Genomic DNA, 17700 nt, shown 5'->3' with positions numbered 1-17700 from the left:
GAATGCCATATTATACTTTACACAAGTTATTTTCAAAACTTCATGTTGGGACACCTGGCTTAAACAGTTTGGAATTTTGCCTGAAGCAGAGTAACTACTGGGTGAAGCAATAATAAATAATAGTCATGGGCCACTAACATCCTCCAAACAATAAGCCCACAAAGCATTCCCACTCCCCACCTTTCGTCGGTCTTCTTCCTCATCGTCCACCCTCGTGCTCCCTGCATCGCTGAGAATCGGGCTCTGCAGTGGTGATAGAGACTGAGAGGGCAAATTCAGATTAGTCATCTGGGATCCAGGAAGCAACACATTGAAAGGACTCCTTGTGGCAAGAGGAGACAGCTGCAAACTGTCAACTAAACGACCTGAAACAGATCAAAAACACAAATACAAAAAATAAAATCCAAGAGAGATCTCGGTAACACAAATAAATCTGAATGGGGAGAATGGCCTGCAGGTGGTGGGGGTAGGAGGAGAGAATCCTGGCCAGCCCCCCATCTTCCACAATCCGTAAACTTGAGCTCATCCAAAACTCTGTTGCCCGTGTCCTAACTCGCACCAAGTCCCATTCACCCATCACCCCTGTGCTCGCTGACCTATATTGGCTCCTGGTCCATCAGTGCCAATCCCTCCAATGGGCCTCGTCCCTCCCTATCTCTGTAACCTCCTCCAGCTCTACAACCCTCCAAGATCTCTGCGCGCCTCTAATTCAGGCCTCTTGAACATCCCTGATTTCCATCGCTCCACCATTGTGGCTGTGCCTTCAGCTGCCAAGGCCCGAAGCTCTTTAATTCTCTCCTGAAACCTCTCCCCCTCTCTTTCTCCTTTAAGACGCTCCTTAAAACCTACCTCTTTCGGTCACCTGCCCTAATATCTCCTTATGTGGCTCGGTGTCAAATTTTGTTTGATAACGCACCTGTGAAGCGCCTTGGGACATTTTACTGTATTAAAGACGCTATATAAATACAAGTCATTGTTGTTGAATCAGTTTGCAAAATATGAGGATTTATGGCCAAACTTTAGAGAATGAGGATTTTTCCCAGGGCGTTAATGTACCGTTTATATTAAGTTTTAATTTCAGGATCACATAGGGGATGACGAAGGAATCTGCAGCAGCCATCACTCTTTGGAAGTTTAAGAAAACTCACGGTTGGCATTTCTAGGCACATCAAGTAGTTGCTTTGAAAAGACTGTTCGCCCCACTGAAGATCACCTTGTTCTAGTATTTACTCTCCCATCCAGATCCAACTGTTTTTGAACAGTTCCAATGTTTTGTCTCTCGGACCCTGCCCGGCAGATTGTTACAAACATTTTATCTGGTTTAAATTCATCTGTCACTAATTCCCATTGATGTCCCCTGCTCCTACTTTACTGATGTATTCTGAAGTGATAATCTGGGATAGCCCCAACTAACCATAACCGCTGCAACCGCCTCCTTTCGGGGCTGAAATGCTGAGGTCACAGCTCCTTCCCTGGACACTTAGGGTTGCTGTTTCTGTGCCCTCTCTTGTGCATGGATATTTGACATCCTATTTCTCCTGTGACAGTTCCAGACAGGGAGACGTATACCTTACCCATCCAACAGTCTCCATTCTTTGAATGATGTCCGCATACTTCTGAACTCGTTAGCTCCCAGAGAAACTACACACCGAGCATGCAGTCTCAGGATGCTACAGATAGGTCTCTATCTTACCAGTCTCTGCTGCCTTCATGTTGTGTGCATCTGTCTTCGTCTATCTCTCTCTCAATGGTGTCAGTTATTAGACTGTTTCGTCTCAGTCAGCAAAGCAGAGGGCAGATAATTAGAGGCTTTTTATTTGCTTCAAAATGTAACTTACATTTGGAAAATTGACAAAAACGAGGATGATATAGATGCACAATCTCTCTCAGTTTAATACGCTTAAGTTTATAGAACACAAAATAAAAGCTACAACAAATGCGTATTGCATATATTCATTTTCTCACATACACAGACAGCATCTCTATTTTAAAAAAAAGCTCAATATAAAATTCACCTGAATAAAGCTTTTGAAATTTGTCCTCTAACTTTTCTTTAAAGAATTTTTAAAAACCGGCAAATAGAGACAGAGAGAAGCACTCTCTCACTTGGCTACTGATACATCCTGGGACATTGTGCAGATTGCATATGCTCTGACTAAAAGGCGGCCTTCAGCTAAAAGTAACACTACTCTGGACAAGAGGATCAAGTCCAAGGCCAGGTTTTTGGGAGATGCTGAGGCTTTCAAGTAAAAACTACAATGAAGGTACTAAAACACACAAAATTAATGGAATTGATAAATTTAATCCTGTTAATGTGAAGAATACAATTTTTTGACTTTGTTTAAAACATTAGTTCGAACATTAGATGTTTCAGTTAGCAAAAAAAGACAAAATATTTTCAAGAATGTATTTTGAGTGATTTGTCGGGAAAAAATGATATAGCACCATGTGGTAATGCGACAGGGAGCATGACAGGCAAGTCATGACATTAACATTAAAACGCCTATTAGAGTGCCACCTACTGGCGTAACAGGGATATGTAAAAGGCAAACATGAACATAGGAATCTTTGATGGGAAACGTTTACAGAACAATTTTCAATGGGTTGCATGAACTATGTAAGAATTTTAGTATGTTAAATTTTGCTCCCACACAATTAGGTGAGGTCACCCCGCCACTCCCAAAAGATGCGACGGTCAGACTCCTCTCTCCACATTTCAAACATCTTGTGGCCAATCCAGTCGTGCCTTCTCTGCAGTGCCTCGTGCCCGCTGCTCAACACTCAGGTTTCTTGCCACCATCTACAACTCTACCACCCTCAGGAGCAGTACTTCCATTGTCCTCCAGGCCAGAGCTGGCGACTCCCAAGCCTGTACTCACAAACCAGGACTGCATCCTGGACTGTTTCAGGCAGCACACGCTGGCATTTTCCAACCTGCATCTCCTGCCTTGTCGCTTCCAGTGTCCACCTGTCCCCCTTGTGCTTCAGCTTGCCCCCTCCCTTCAGTGCTCCCAGCCCCTACACCTGCATGTTTCAACCACACCCATACTGGTCCCACCCTACAGCCAACCGCCCTCTACTGTGCTCATAGCCCCCCAGCATCCCCAACTCATCCACAGACTTAGGACCCCATCGGATGACCCAAATTCCAAACTTCCTGATTCCTTAATCACCAGCCAAGCCACTTAACACTCCGAGACTCCCTCCCTGCTAGTACTCCAAGGTACCTGCTACCTTCCCCACAGCATTCACAGGCCCTCAAACCCCATCACACAAGTACTTCCATGCCCAGGTCATCACCACACCCCCACCCCCCCCAACCCTCACAATGAGAGCTTCCAATACCCAACCGCCCCCAAAATCCTTCCAGAATATAATGACCCAATGTACCCAGGCCCAGACTCTCACGCACCCCCACCCCCCAACCTTGCTTCCTCCTAGGCGCAGCTCTCCCCATATTCTCGCTCAATGCTGGAGCACCTCTTATATCATCTCTTTCACCCCCACCTCAGTACACACTCCAATCTTCCAGTGTAACCAAGGTCTTAAGGTAAGAAACAGATAATAAGTACATCAGTAAAGGTGTAATGTATATACCTTTAAGGGGGGAACTACTTTTTACAGCTCATGTATACTGCAGTACCGGCAGTAACCACACCTGTATATAGCACCGAGTAGTAATCTGTACAGTTCAGTTCCAGAGTGAGCCACGTTGAGTAAACACCTGTTGTACCGTTCTCCTGCAGTCTGTGTCTTACTACTGACGGACACAACATTGGCGACGAGACAAATTCGATCCTACCTGCAACTCTGCATCACCTCCCAGGGATTCGTTCCAGGAGACCAGTAGATTGGAGGTCAAGGCCAGAGACACGGGCGTCGACCACGGGTAACCGCCCAGTCATCCAGCAGAGACTCAAGAATTACGGGGGAGGCTGTCGAGAGCCAGGCTTGGCTTTCCAGTCGCGGTGGTCCAGCGAAACGGGCTGGCAACAGGTAGTGCCCAGACCCTGTCCGGACAGCGGCGGGCTAGAGCCCGACCGAGCGGCACAGCAAAGGGCCGAGCAGCGTCGACGGGGGAGAGAGAGGGCAGAGCGCACAGGGGGCAGCCGGTGTTCAGGGGCCGAGCAGCGTCGAGGAGAGGGAGAGCGACGCGCAGAAACCCGCGAGGCGCCGCCATTGCCACGAGGACCGCCGAGCGCGGCGTTGGCAGCAGCGCAGGAGAAGCGCGGGAAACCTACAGGGCGCCGCCATTGCCACGAGGACCGCCAAGAGCGGCGTTGGCAGCAGCGGGGGAGGAAGGAAAGCGCGGGAGACGCCATTTTAAGCCACACCCAAAATGCCGAAGAGTGGCAGTAACACCGCATTTGACAATGAAGTTGAAGATTGGACTACATATGTCGAATGAATAGAGGTATACTGCAAGGCAAATGAGGTGTCAGATGACAAGAAAGCGCCGGTATTGTTAAATTTAATGGGTGCAAAGACGTATGGCTTATCACGAAATCTAGAAACCCCAGCGAAGCCAGTGGAAGAGAGTTTTGGAGACAGAGTGACGATACTACAGGAACATTTAAACCCCACACCGCTGCTGAGAGCAGAAAGATTCAAGTTTCACAAACGGAACAAGCATAAGGATGAAAGCAATGCTGAATATTTAACAGAACTGCGCAAACTATCGAAACACTGCCAGTTTGGAACGGGACTGGCAGATGCCTTAAGGGACAAGTTTGTGTGTGGGCTTCAAAGTGAAGGAACCCAGAAATGGCTTTTATCTGAAAAGGACCTTACGCTGGACAAGGCTTTCAGCATTGCGGTATCATATGAAGCAGCAGCACGGGGCGCTGCAGAGATACAACAGAGACCGCAAGAATATGGCACAAACGAAATGTCATATAGAACAGAGAAGTGCTATCGCTGCGGCAGAACAACACACGACCACAATGATTGCTGGTTCAAAGACAAAGTGGGCAGACAGTGTGGAAAAGTAGGACACATAGCACGAGTCTGCAGGTCGGGAAATAAAACCAGCAATAAGAAATCTCCAAAAGAAAAGTACAAGAAGGTACATAAGGTGACGGAGAATAGTTCAGACGAACAAAAGAGTGATACCGACTCCAAAAACAGGGAACTGAGTTGTCTGAAACTACATAATGTGATCAAAACGGAGGATCACCGAACCCTTTGGGTCACTCTCAAGATAGCAGAAGTCCAGGTAAAAATGGAATTGGACACAGGATCAGCCCTAACAGTCATAAACCGACGGGACTACGAGCGGCTATTCTCACACATACCCTTGAGAGACACAAAAATTATTTTGAAGACGTACACGGGGCAAAAAAGTCTACCCCAAAGGAAAAATAAGGGTGACCGTTATATATAACGGTAAGGAAACTCCAAAACTAGACCTGTATGTATTGCAAGATGGAGGACCACCATTACTGGGACGTGAATGGATCCGGAAAATACAGCTGGATTGGCATTCCATACAAGCACTGACTGTGGCTGCCAAAAAGGATGATGACGTCACACCTGGGCGACTGACAAAGATCCTAACCGACGCGCAAGAAGTGTTCCAGCAAGGACTCAGAACACTAAAAGGCATGACAGCAACAATTAAAATCGAAGAAAACGCAAGCCCAAAATTTTTTAAGGCCAGACCGGTACCTTATGCGATCCGCCCAGCCGTCGAAGCAGAGCTGGAGAGTTTGGAACGTTCAGGAGCACTGTCCAAGGTAGACTGGAGCGAGTGGGCTACACCCATCGTCCCTGTGATGAAAAAGTCGCTGAGCAGCACGCCTGGGGAACCAAGGAAGGTTCGCATCTGTGGGGACTTTAAGGTAACAGTGAACCCAGTCCTTCACACCGTACAATATCCACTTCCGCGGATTGAAGATATTTTCGCCTCGCTATCTGGAGGGAAACGCTTCACTAAGATTGATCTGGCCCAGGCGTATCTGCAAATGGAGGTAGAAGCAGCATCAAAAAAAACCTCACAATCAACACCCATAAAGGTCTCTACCAATACAACCGGCTGGTATCCGGGGTAGCATCAGCTCCGGCTATTTGGCAAAGGGCAATGGAACAAGTCCTGCAAGGGATCCTAGGGACCCAGTGTTATTTGGATGACATCCTGGTCACGGGCGAAAATGACAGAGATCACCTCGCCAACCTGGAGCAGGTGCTCACTAGATTGAAGGAATATGGGCTCCGAGCTAACCGCCCCAAATGCGAGATTTTTAAAAAACAGATCTCGTATTGTGGCCACGTTATCGATAAAGAGGGGTTACATAAGTCCCCAGAAAAGATTGAGGCAGTAGTCAAGGCTCCAGCACCGGAAAACGTGTCACAACTGAGGTCGTTCCTCGGGCTGGTAAACTACTACCATAAGTTCTTGCCAAATTTGTCTACAATACTACACCCACTGAACACCCTACTGCAACTGGGGTGCCATGGAAGTGGAGTGACGAATGTAAACGAGCTTTTCAGAAGAGCAAAACACTAATCACATCGAAAGAGGTATTGGCCCATTTCAACCCAGCACTACCAATTCGGTTGGCGTGTGATGCGTCACCCTACGGCATTGGAGCGGTGCTGTCGCACAAATTCTCCGACGGCTCAGAGAGGCCAATAGCCTTTGCGTCACGATCACTAACCTCAGCCGAGCGTAACTACGCCCAGATTGACAGGGAGGCCCTCAGCCTAGTGTGGGGAGTGAAAAAGTTCAATCACTATCTGCACGGGCAGAAATTCACCTTGCTGACTGACCACCAGCCTCTTGTCTCCATTTTTAATCCGAAGAAGGGCGTTCCGGTGATGACAGCGCAACGACTACAAAGATGGTCACTCTTTCTAGGGGCGCACCACTATGAGATTGAATATAAGGGCACGAAACAGCATGGAAATGCTGATGGGCTATCACGCCTGCCACTGCCTACTGCGGAGGAAGCACCAGCAGTGGATCCTGCCGAAATATTCCATTCGACTATAGTTGAATCTCTACCGGTAACTAACGCTGGTATAGAACAGGAGACCCGAAATGACCCGACACTGTCTCGGGTATATGATTTGACAGTGAAGGGATGGCCAGCACATGGCGACTCACTGTTGCCAGCATTCTCGACAAGAAGAGAACAGCTGTCAGTGTGCCAGGGGACCTTGATGTGTGGATCCCGAGTGGTAATTCCACCCAAGTTAAGGGATAGAGTGCTCAATGAGCTTCATGAGGGTCATCTGGGAGGGGTAAAAATGAAAAGCCTTGCCAGGGCTTATGTGTGGTGGCCGGGAATCGATAAACAAATCGAGGACCTGACCAAGAGCTGCTCAGGATGCCAGAAAGTCCAAAATGCACCACCACATGCCCCTCTACACCCATGGGAGTGGCCCTCATCTCCATGGCAACGGGTGCATATTGATTTTGCTGGTCCATTCATGGACTCAATGTTTCTAAGAGCCGTGGATGCGCACTCGAAATGGCCTGAGGTCATCAAAATGTCCTCCACCACCACGGAGAAAACTATTGCAGTCCTACGGACCATTTTTGCCAGGAATGGCTTGCCAGAACAGATTTGCTCCGATAACGGACCACAGTTTGTGTCCGAAGAATTCCGGAGGTTTATGAAGAAGAATGGGGTAAGGCATTATACATCCGCCCCGTATCATCCAGCCACAAATGGATTGGCTGAGAGGTTCGTACAAACCTTTAAGAAGGCAATAAAGGCTATGTACAATGACAACATTCCGCTGCAGCATAAGGTGGACAATTTCCTGTTCGCCTACCGTAATGCGACACATGCAGTCACCAACCAGGCCCCAGCCATGATGTTCTTTAACCGAAGGTTAAGATCTTGCTTGGATTTGCTCAGACCAAACGTACGAAGAGATGTTGAGAGAAAGCAATTCCAGCACATCCATGAGAAGCCAACAAGGAGCTTCAATGTAGGGCAACCAGTCTTGGCCCGCGATTACCGAACAGAAAAATGGCAGCCAGGAACGATATGCACACGGCAGGGCCCACTAATGTACACAGTGGACGTTGGGGAGAACATCGTGAGACGCCATGCTGACCAGATCCTAGAGTCACAGGAACAAGTCAACCCCATGTCTCGCCCATACGTACCTGGTGAGGAACCCGACATACAGGTCGCATCTACCCCAGAAACAGTAGCATCGGAAGCTGATGACCCAACTGACGACAGGGTGCCAGAATCGCCTCCGCACCAAGAGCGAGACACTCGGGAAAGGCGCTATCCAGAAAGGATCAGGAAGCCTCCCCAAAGACTGAATATATAAATGGACTATTTTCAGCTAACGTTGTGTGTTAAAAGTGTTAATTGTAATTAGTTTGATATTTAATTGTTAAATATGAGTGTTATGGTACTGTTAATCTAAAAGGGGAGGAATTGTAATGTATATACCTTTAAGGGGGGGGAACTACTTTTTACAGCTCATGTATACTGCAGTACTGGCAGTGACCACACCTGTATATAGCACTGAGTAGTAATCTGTACAGTTCAGTTCCAGAGTGAGCCACATTGAGTAAACACCTGTTGTACCGTTCTCCTGCAGTCTGTGTCTTACTACTGATGGACACAACAAAAGGGACTGTGTGAAAGCCACTAACAGGCATTGGAAACATACAGAAGAAAGGAGATAGAGGACAGGAGAAACTCACAGAACTATTGAGAGAGAAGCAATGAGAAGGACACGGAGAACCATACTGACAAAAATGAAAAAAAGCTTGTAGCGTCATACAACTTCTATTTATACAGCGCCTTTAATGTAGTAAAATGTCCCAAGGCACTTCACAGGAGCGATTATTAAACAAAATTTGACACCGAGCCACATAAGGAGATATTAGGACAGGTGACCAAAAGCTCGGCCAAAATGGTAGGTTTTAAGGGAGAGAGGTGGAGAGGTTTAGGGAGGGAATTCCAGAGCTTAGGGCCCAGGCAGCTGAAGGCATGGCCGCCAGTGGTAATGAAAATCGGGGATGCACAAGAGACCAGAATTGGAGGAGCGCAGAGATCTTGGCAGGTTGTAGGGCTGGAGGAGGTTAGAGAGAAAGAGTGTGAGAAAAAGGACAGAAGATAAAGCCAGAGTGCAACATCAAAAAGATTTAGAGTGCAAAAATAGAAAGACAGTTACAGGAAGCCATATATCTTCCTCTATATATCTTATATATACATATATATATATATCTTATATATATATATAAAAGGATACATCTGTCTGTCTGTCATTCCGTCTGTCTGTCTTGAATTAACTCGAAAGTTAGAGAGCATACCTACACGTGCGTTACGTCGAAAGAAAGCTGACGATTCCAGAACTGTCCTAAGCGTATTTACGTTTCGGCCGGACAAAGATTGTTCGCGTGTTATGCAAAAAACCTTCAAAATTAAACTCATTATCTGCTAAGTAGCATTGATTGACTGACGTCAAGGTCGACCAATCCTGTGCCGGCACGATTGACCAATCCTACAGTTCAGTCGCCTGATGGTTGGCCAATCGCTGCGTCTGTGGGCGGGACTAATGCTTTTCAACTCGGGCATCGGGCAGCCATTGCTTCACTACTTCCAGCTCAAACTACTCTGCTAATCCAGCTTCGAAAAAGTTAGTACCTCTTTTAAAAAATAACATAAGATTTACCAAAAACGTTTTAGAAGTACTTTCACTTTCATCTTTCAAGGTATTAAAAGGTAGAAATGTTGCCCGGCAGCAGATTGAGAGAAGGACACAGAGGCCCCAAAGCCTGGGACTCGATTTAAACCGCCCGGCCCAAAACAGCCCTGGCAAAGCCGGGCTCCCCCAGCTAATATATATATATATATATATATATATATATATATATATATAAAGCGGTCGATCTGTCTGTCTGTCTGTCCAAAAGATTTACCAAAAATGTTTTATAAGTACTTTAACTTTCATCTTTGAAGTCATTAAAAGCTAGAAATGTTTAGGTTAAAAAACAGTGCAAAACGGGCCTAGGCTTCTCCAACTGCCGACAGGCCAAATCCAGTCCCAGGCTTCCGGCCCACACATCCACCAGGCCCAAAAAAGCCCTGGAAACTGCCGACAACCCAAATCCAGTCCCAGGCTCCCGGCCCACACATCGACCAGGCCCGAGAGGGGGGACAGACAGGGGCAAGGAGACCGCGCAGCCCAAAATTGCCCTCGCACCGCGGGGCTCCCCTGCTAGTATATATATATATATTATATATATTGTTCTCTCTGACCACAGTAGATATATTTCTGACTAGAACATTCAGAAACCATTAGAGCTACAGGACATCACCTGAATCCCTTAGTGGCTTTTTGCAAGCCCCTCTTGCCTTGCTAATCTCCGAGTTAGGCTCAAATGTACAGAACATAGACTCTAGAAGATTCTGAAAGACAACTATCCACAGGTGGTCACAGAAGCTTTCACTTCAGAATCCCCAGGTTATTGGTAATGCAGCCTCAATTTATACCAGGTGCCTAGAAGGCATGTCATAGGGTATTTTTATTCACAATCATAAAGTGACATCCCTTGAATTAGGTGTGCAACACTAATGTCAATTACAAGCATCCGCGTGTGTATATGTGCACGCACATGCGTGTGTTTGCACGTGTGATAAACCGAGAAAAAAATCCACCATCCAGCCCCATCTTCTTGCTCCCGTGAAAGTCAATTCTGAGGGTTTGGACGAAAAAGGCAAGTGGGAAAACAGATCTTAGGATCACCCTGGATGATCTAACCTTTGCAGGAAGGTGGAAGAACCAAAGAGGAAAGGAAAACCTAGACTATGGCTTCTGACAAAAGGTAATCATCCCCAAGGGAGACCTAATGGACCAGCTCTAACTACCAGCAAAATGGATATGAGTCAGTTCTTTTTGGAGACAAACAGCAAGGTGTAGCCCTCCCAAAGGGGAGCGAGACTACCGAGGCATGAGAGATCAGGAGTCACAAAATTCTGTCCTCTGGTGGGAAAAAATGTTGTCCAAGTTGAATTATGTATCTAATGAGGATGAATGTTCTTGGAAGAAACAGATAAAAGCAAAAAGGCCAAGGCCATCAGCAGCAGTCCACAGCGACAACCAACTTTGGTCCATGAGACAGAATCTTCCTGTTAGAGGAATACAGGAAGGCAGATTGGATCAACTCAACAGTTGACAAACAATTGGCTCCCAAATGCCAAGCACTGCTCTGCAAGAGAGTTTGCTTCACCTTCACATCTAACATAACAATCTAATAACAAATGTCCGCAGCTAAACTTGCAGGTTTGCAGAAATGTTTAGTGAGGCCTTGAGAACAAGCTAGCTATCCTTGTAAAGGCTCTGCAGCTTATTATCTGCAGTGATAGCCTCCTTCTCCACGCTTTCAAGTTGTGTTACATCTCCTTTTATCTCAATATATAGTGTCTGGAAACTCTCAAGCTGTTCTCACTCCTGGAAAACAAAATAGGATTGTGCAAGTGCACCTGTCTTCACAAAACTCTGGCCAAATGTCCATGAGTAAGCACACTTGCAGAGGCAGCTTTGGTTGTGTGCTGAATTCAGGAAGTTTAAATATACAATCATTGTCAGGTGTCTGGCTGGCACACACTGAAACATGCATGTTTAACAATCTCCAAACCATGCTGAGAAATGTACGCATATAGGGGCTTTTCCCAAACTCCCATCGTAACGTCAGTGGAAACCTTGGAGAAATGGCATAATCCCCATTTCAGGCAAAGAGGGATTAAAGAAGCAAGAGATTGGAGCTGAAGTGTGGAAGTGAGCAGGTAGAGAGAGCATGGACAAAGGGCTGGACTTGGGATTAATTATGGGGGCTCACAGTCTGGAACACCGCCAGCAACGTTTTCTCTTCCCATTCCCACACCATCACCTCCAGAATTCCCACAGGATCTATCCTTGGCTGCCTCTCAATGTCATCATCCGCAGCCATGGGTTCAGCTTCCGCATGTACACTGATGATACCCAGCTATACTGCTCCACCGCCTCGGTTACCCCTCCGCTGTCAAGACTTGTTGTCCGACATCCAGTCTTGGATGAGTTGTAATATCCTCCTGCTAAACAGTGCAAAGACCAAAGCCGTCATCTTCACCCCCACCACAAACTCCATCCCTGCTTCTTGCCCATTGGTCTCATGCTGGTCGAGTCTGTTTACAACCTCGTCGTCCTATTCAACCCCATATATTTTCCATCACAAAGACTGTCTTCTTCCACCTCCATTACATCACCCACCTCAACCCCTATCTCAGCCCATCTGTTGCTGAAACCCTCATCCACACCCTCCAGATTAGCCTATTCCAATGCTCTATTGGCCTGCTTCCCGTTATCCACTCTGCAAACTTCACCTCACCAAGTCTCGCTCATCAATCATGCCTGTCCTCATTGGATTACATTGGCTCGTGATCCCCCAATGACTCAAATTTAAAATTCTCATTCATGGCCTAGCCCCTCCCCATCTCTGTAACCTTCTCCAGCACTACAACCCCCACCCACCAAACTCTCCATTCTTCAGACTCCAGCCTGCGTGCACCCTGCACATCCATCTCTCCAACATTGGTGGCTATGCCATCATCTGCCAGGCCCCCACCCTCTGGAATTACTTCCCTAAACCCCTCCCCTTCTCAGGCCCAGCATCCATTGTTTCTCTATCTCTGAAGCGCCTTGGGGCATTCATCTATGTTAAAGGTGGATACACAAAAACAAGTTGTTGATGGAATACTTCAGCTGGGTGAGGAAACATGCGACCCACCAACCACTCGTGGAGGCCCAGCAGGCAGTGGGGTGACCTGGAATGCTTCTCTTAAAGGTTAGCAGGAGTCACTGACACCCAAACATAAGCCTGCATATCGAGTGTAAAAACTAAATAGTATTGGGGAGAGGTGAAGAAAGTGACTGTGGTGTGTGGGGGGGGGGGGGGGGGGGGGGAGAAAGAGGAGATGAGGTCTGTCTCTATAGCAATAAGCACATAGCTGCTTTAATAAATATAAATAGCATAAATAGCCCCTACTATAGACATTGTTTTTCCTGACAAAAATTACCTCATACAAACTTCCAAAGTTTTTGCTACAGTATATGCTTTCTGCTTTTTAATGCAAAACATTACTTTCAAGGCCAAAATAGTTTCCTGTCTTAGTTCTGTAAATAATTTTGTCATTTGGTAAAGGGCTTAAAAAAAAACCAGTGAGTTCCAGCATGCTTTGCGAATGGTCAGCCTTGAGATCAATCGTAAAAAAAATCCAGAGCTCATCTCCGATATAGCATCAAAGACCATGGCTTTAAGCAGTTTTTAATTAACTCCGTTACCTCACAGGCTTCTGGGCTTTTGCATACTGGTCTGCAAGGGGGCAAGGTTTATAAACAGCAAGTGCTGGCATGCTTTGTGAATGCTCACTTGACTCAAAGAAAGGATTCTTAACTGCATTCAGAACCAAAAAGAGGTGAGGTGCGTGCCATAATTAATGTGGACAGCAGCCAAGCAGGAGGTGCCATGGCATTGAGTGAAAACAGTCAGCAAAGCCCAACCAAATAATTCAAGCTCCAGCCAAGCACTCCAAATTGAGCCTCAGGCTCAGTATAAAGGAGAAGGCCTCTCCAAAACTTACAGGCAGTTCTATCAGGTACTAACTTTTTTGGCAGAAGTGGGTCATTTTTGAGTTTTGAGGTTATAAATGTTACTTTCATCTGTAAACTTTCAGCATTTTTTGTGTCATCTGATTGCTCCAACTTCTTTCTTTAATTGGCAGGTGGTGTTGACTCTTTATTTTTGATCTTTGTTTTTGAACTTCATGAATAGTGGCTTAATTCCTCTTACATAGAAACATAGAAGATAGGAACAGGAGTAGGCCATTCCGCCCCTCGAACCTGCTCCGCCATTCAATGAGATCATGGCTGATCATCCAAACTCAGTACCCTGTCCCTGCCTTCTCCCCATATCCCTTGATCCCGTTAGCCTTAAAAAAATATATCCAACTCCTTCTTGAATATATTTAATGAACTGGCCTCCACCGCCCTCTGTGGCAGAGAATTCCACAGGTTCACCACTCTCTGGGTTAAGAAATTCCTCCTCATTTCAGTCCTAAATGGCTTACCCCTTATCCTTAGACTATGACCCCTGGTTCTGGACTCCCCGGCCATCGGAAACATCCTTCCTGCATCTAGTCTGTCCAGGCCTGACAGAATTTTATAGGTTTCGATGAGATCCCCTCTCAATCTTCTAAACTCCAGTGAGTATAAGCCCAATCGACACAATCTCTCCTCATACATCATTCCTGCCATCCCAGGTATCAGCCTGGTGAATCTTCGCTGCACTCCCTCCATGGCAAGAACATCCTTCCTCAGATAAGGCGACCAAAACTGCACACAATACTCGAGGTGCGGTCTCACCAAGGCCCTGTACAACTGCAGCAAGACATCCTTGTTCTTGTACTCGAACCCTCTTGCTACGAAGGCCAACATACCATTTGCCTTCTTAACCGCCTGCTGCACCTACATGCTTACCTTCAGCGACTGGTGCACAAGAACACCCAGGTCTCTTTGCACTTCCCCTTCTCCCAATCTATTGCCATTCAAATAATAGTCTGCCTTCCTGTTTTTGCCACCAAAGTGGATAACCTCACATTTATCCACATTATAGTGCATTTGCCATGTTTCTGCCCAATCACCCAACCTGTCCAAATCGTACTGGAGTTTCACGACATCCTCCTCACAGCATACCCTCCCACCCAGCTTTGTGTCATCTGCAAATTTGGAGATATTACATCCAATTCCCTCGTCCAGATCATTAATATATATTGTGAACAGCTGGGGTCCTAGGACCGATCCTTGCGGTACCCCACTAGTCACTGCCTGCCACTCGGAAAATGACCCGTTTATTCCAACTCTTTGCTTTCTATCCGCCAACCAGTTCTCTATCCAAGTCAATACCTTGCCCCCAATCCCATGTGCCTTAATTTTGCACGCTAATCTCTTATGCGGGACCTTATCGAAAGCCTTCTGAAAGTCCAAATATACCACATCCACTGGTTCTTCCTTATCTATTTTACCAGTTACATCCTCAAAAAATTCCAGTAGGTTAGTCAAGCACGATTTACCTTTTGTAAATCCATGCTGACTTTATCCGATCCCGTCACTGCTTTCCAAGTGCTCTGCTATTATATCTTTTATAATGGACTCCAGCATTTTCCCCACTACTGATGTTAGGCTTACCGGTCTATAATTCCCCGCTTTTTCTTTGCCACCTTTTTTGAATAGTGGGGTAACATCAGCTACCCTCCAATCCATGGGTACTGTTCCAGAGTCTATCGCGTTCTGGAAGATGACCAGCAATGCATCTACTATTTCTAGGGCCACTTCCTTAAGTACCCTAGGATGTAGATTATCAGGCCCTGGGGATTTATCGGCCTTCAGTCCCATCAATTTTCCTAACATCATTTCCCTACAAATACTAATTTCTTTCAGATCCACCCTTTCATCAGACCCTATGTTCCCCAGCATCTCTGGGAGGTTATTTGTGTCCTCCGTTGTGAAGACAGAACCAAAATATGTATTTAGTTGGTCTGCCATTTCTTTGCTCCCCATGATAAATTCCCCCGATTCTGACTGCAAGGGACCTACGCTTGACTTCACCAATCTTTTTCTCTTCACATTATCTATAAAAGCTTTTACAGGCAGTTTTTATGTTCCCTGCAAGCTTACTCTCATATTCTATTTTCCCCTTCTTAATTAATCCCTTTGTCCTCCTTTGTTGAATCCTAAATTGCTCCCAATCCTCAGGATTATTGCTTTTTCTGGCCAATTTATATGTCCTCTCCTTGGATCTTATGCTATCCCTAATTTCCCTCGTTAGCCACAGTTGAGTCACCTTTTTTGTTTTATTTTTATGCCAAACTGGGATGAACAAATTCTGTAGTTCATCCATTCGGTCTTTGAATGTTTGCCATTGCCTATCCACCGTCAACCCTTTGAGTGACATTCCCCAATCAATCCTACCCAACTCGCTCCTCAGACCATCGTAGTTTCCTTTATTTAAATTTAGGACCCTAGTCTCTGAGTCAACTACTTCATTCTCCATCTTAATGAAGAATTCGATCATATTATGATCGCTCCGACCCAAGGGGCCTCGTACAACAAGATTGCGTATTAATCCTTTCTCGTTACATAATACCCAGTCTAAGATGGCCCAATCTCTGGTTGGTTCATCAACATATTGGTCCAGGAAACCATCCCGTAAACACTCCAGGAATTCCTCCTCCACAGTATTGTTACTAATTTGGTTAGCCCAATCTATATGTAGATTAAAAGTCACCCATGATGACTGCTGTGCCCTTATTGCACGCTTCTTTAATTTCCCTTTTATTGCCATCCCCAACCTCCGCTTTACTGTTTGGAGGTCTATATACCACTCTCACTAATGTTTTCTGCCCCTTAGTATTTCCCAATTCTACCCATACAGATTCCACATCATCAGAGCTAATATCCTTCCTTACAATTGTGTTACTCCCTTCTTTAACCAGTAATGCTACCCCACCTCCCTTTGCTTATCTTTCCTGAATATCGAATACCCCTGGATGTTGAGTTCGCAGCCTTGGCCATCCTTGAGCCACGTTCCCGTAATCCCAACCAAATCATATTCGTTTACCTCCATTTGCGCAGCCAATTCATCCACCTTATTACGAATGCTCCTCGCATTAAGATACAAAGCCTTCAGGCTTGTTTTTTTAACACTTAGACTTATTATTTCCTGTGGCCACGTTTGATTTAAACCGTTGATTTCTCTGACTGCCACTTTTGTTTTTCTCCTTCCTATCTTTTGCTTTTATCCTTGTTTCCCTATCCTCTGTCTCCCTGCTCAGGTTCCCAACCCCCTGCCATTTTAGTTTAAACCCTCCCCCAGAGCACTAGCAAACACTCCCCCTAGGACATTGGTTCCAGCCCTGTCCAGGTGCAAACTGTCCGGTTTGAACTCTTTGACACTTGGTAATTCATACATTGGCAAATAGTGATTTGTTGCTGTTTTATGATTGAAATTGAAGTAATTCTGGTGAAAAGTAACGGCAACTTATATATACACATGCACAACCCCAGGCTGATGGACTTACTTTTATATTACTAGCAGATCTCAGCTGGCATTGCTGTGAGTGAGAGAATACACCTTTGGTATGACAGGATGGTTGTACCATATAATGCACGATGGTTGATCTCCTGTGGCAATATACATGGAGAAAGACACCTAGCTCTCTCTTGTCTCAACAGTTATCATTTTTCTTTGTCTTCCATCTTTCTCTTCCTCTATGACCGTGATACTTCTGGTTTTTACTCTCTTTCTCATACCTTCTGCAACAGTCTCTTCCTGTGTACTTTCTCTTCTATGTTGTGTGTGTGGCTCACACATGTATTCCTTTCCCAATGTACTCAATAACTGTTATTGAGTATGAAGGAAGGCAGTGTGCAATAGATTGGAGGTGCGGTGGGGGAAGAATTTGTTGAGACATGTGCTGCAAAACAGCAGCTGAGAGAAAATGGGGCTGAGTGTAAGGCCAAGAGGGAGTGGAGAGGCAGCAGTGGGAAATGGCTAGACCTAGGAGCAATCATGGGGAATAGTGTGCAGGAATCTAGGGTCTGGGATCAGAGTGGGATTGCAGCTTATGGCAGTCAGCCAGAGAGCATGCAGGCCGGTACGTACCTGGGATGAGCAAGCAGCTGGGCCTG

At 46.0% G+C, this 17700-nt stretch overlaps 1 protein-coding gene across 8 annotated transcripts in view; it reads right to left on the bottom strand.

Moving 5' to 3' along the window:
• The window catches only part of farp2 (FERM, RhoGEF and pleckstrin domain protein 2), a 208007-nt gene that overhangs the window by 59580 nt on the left and 130727 nt on the right, over positions 1-17700 (bottom strand). For all 8 annotated transcript variants that reach the window (XM_085990846.1, XM_085990849.1, XM_085990847.1 and 5 more), the window contains exon 14: positions 181-365. In XM_085990846.1, the coding sequence (XP_085846972.1) occupies positions 181-365 (185 nt within the window). The remainder of the gene's footprint in view (positions 1-180; positions 366-17700) is intronic.

This window comes from Somniosus microcephalus, chromosome 6 (assembly GCF_052327205.1).
Source record: "Somniosus microcephalus isolate GS21.2 chromosome 6, FLI_Smic_1.0, whole genome shotgun sequence".
In the NCBI taxonomy this organism is placed as follows: domain Eukaryota; kingdom Metazoa; phylum Chordata; class Chondrichthyes; order Squaliformes; family Somniosidae; genus Somniosus; species Somniosus microcephalus.
This window is presented reverse-complemented; position numbering and strand designations above follow the sequence as displayed.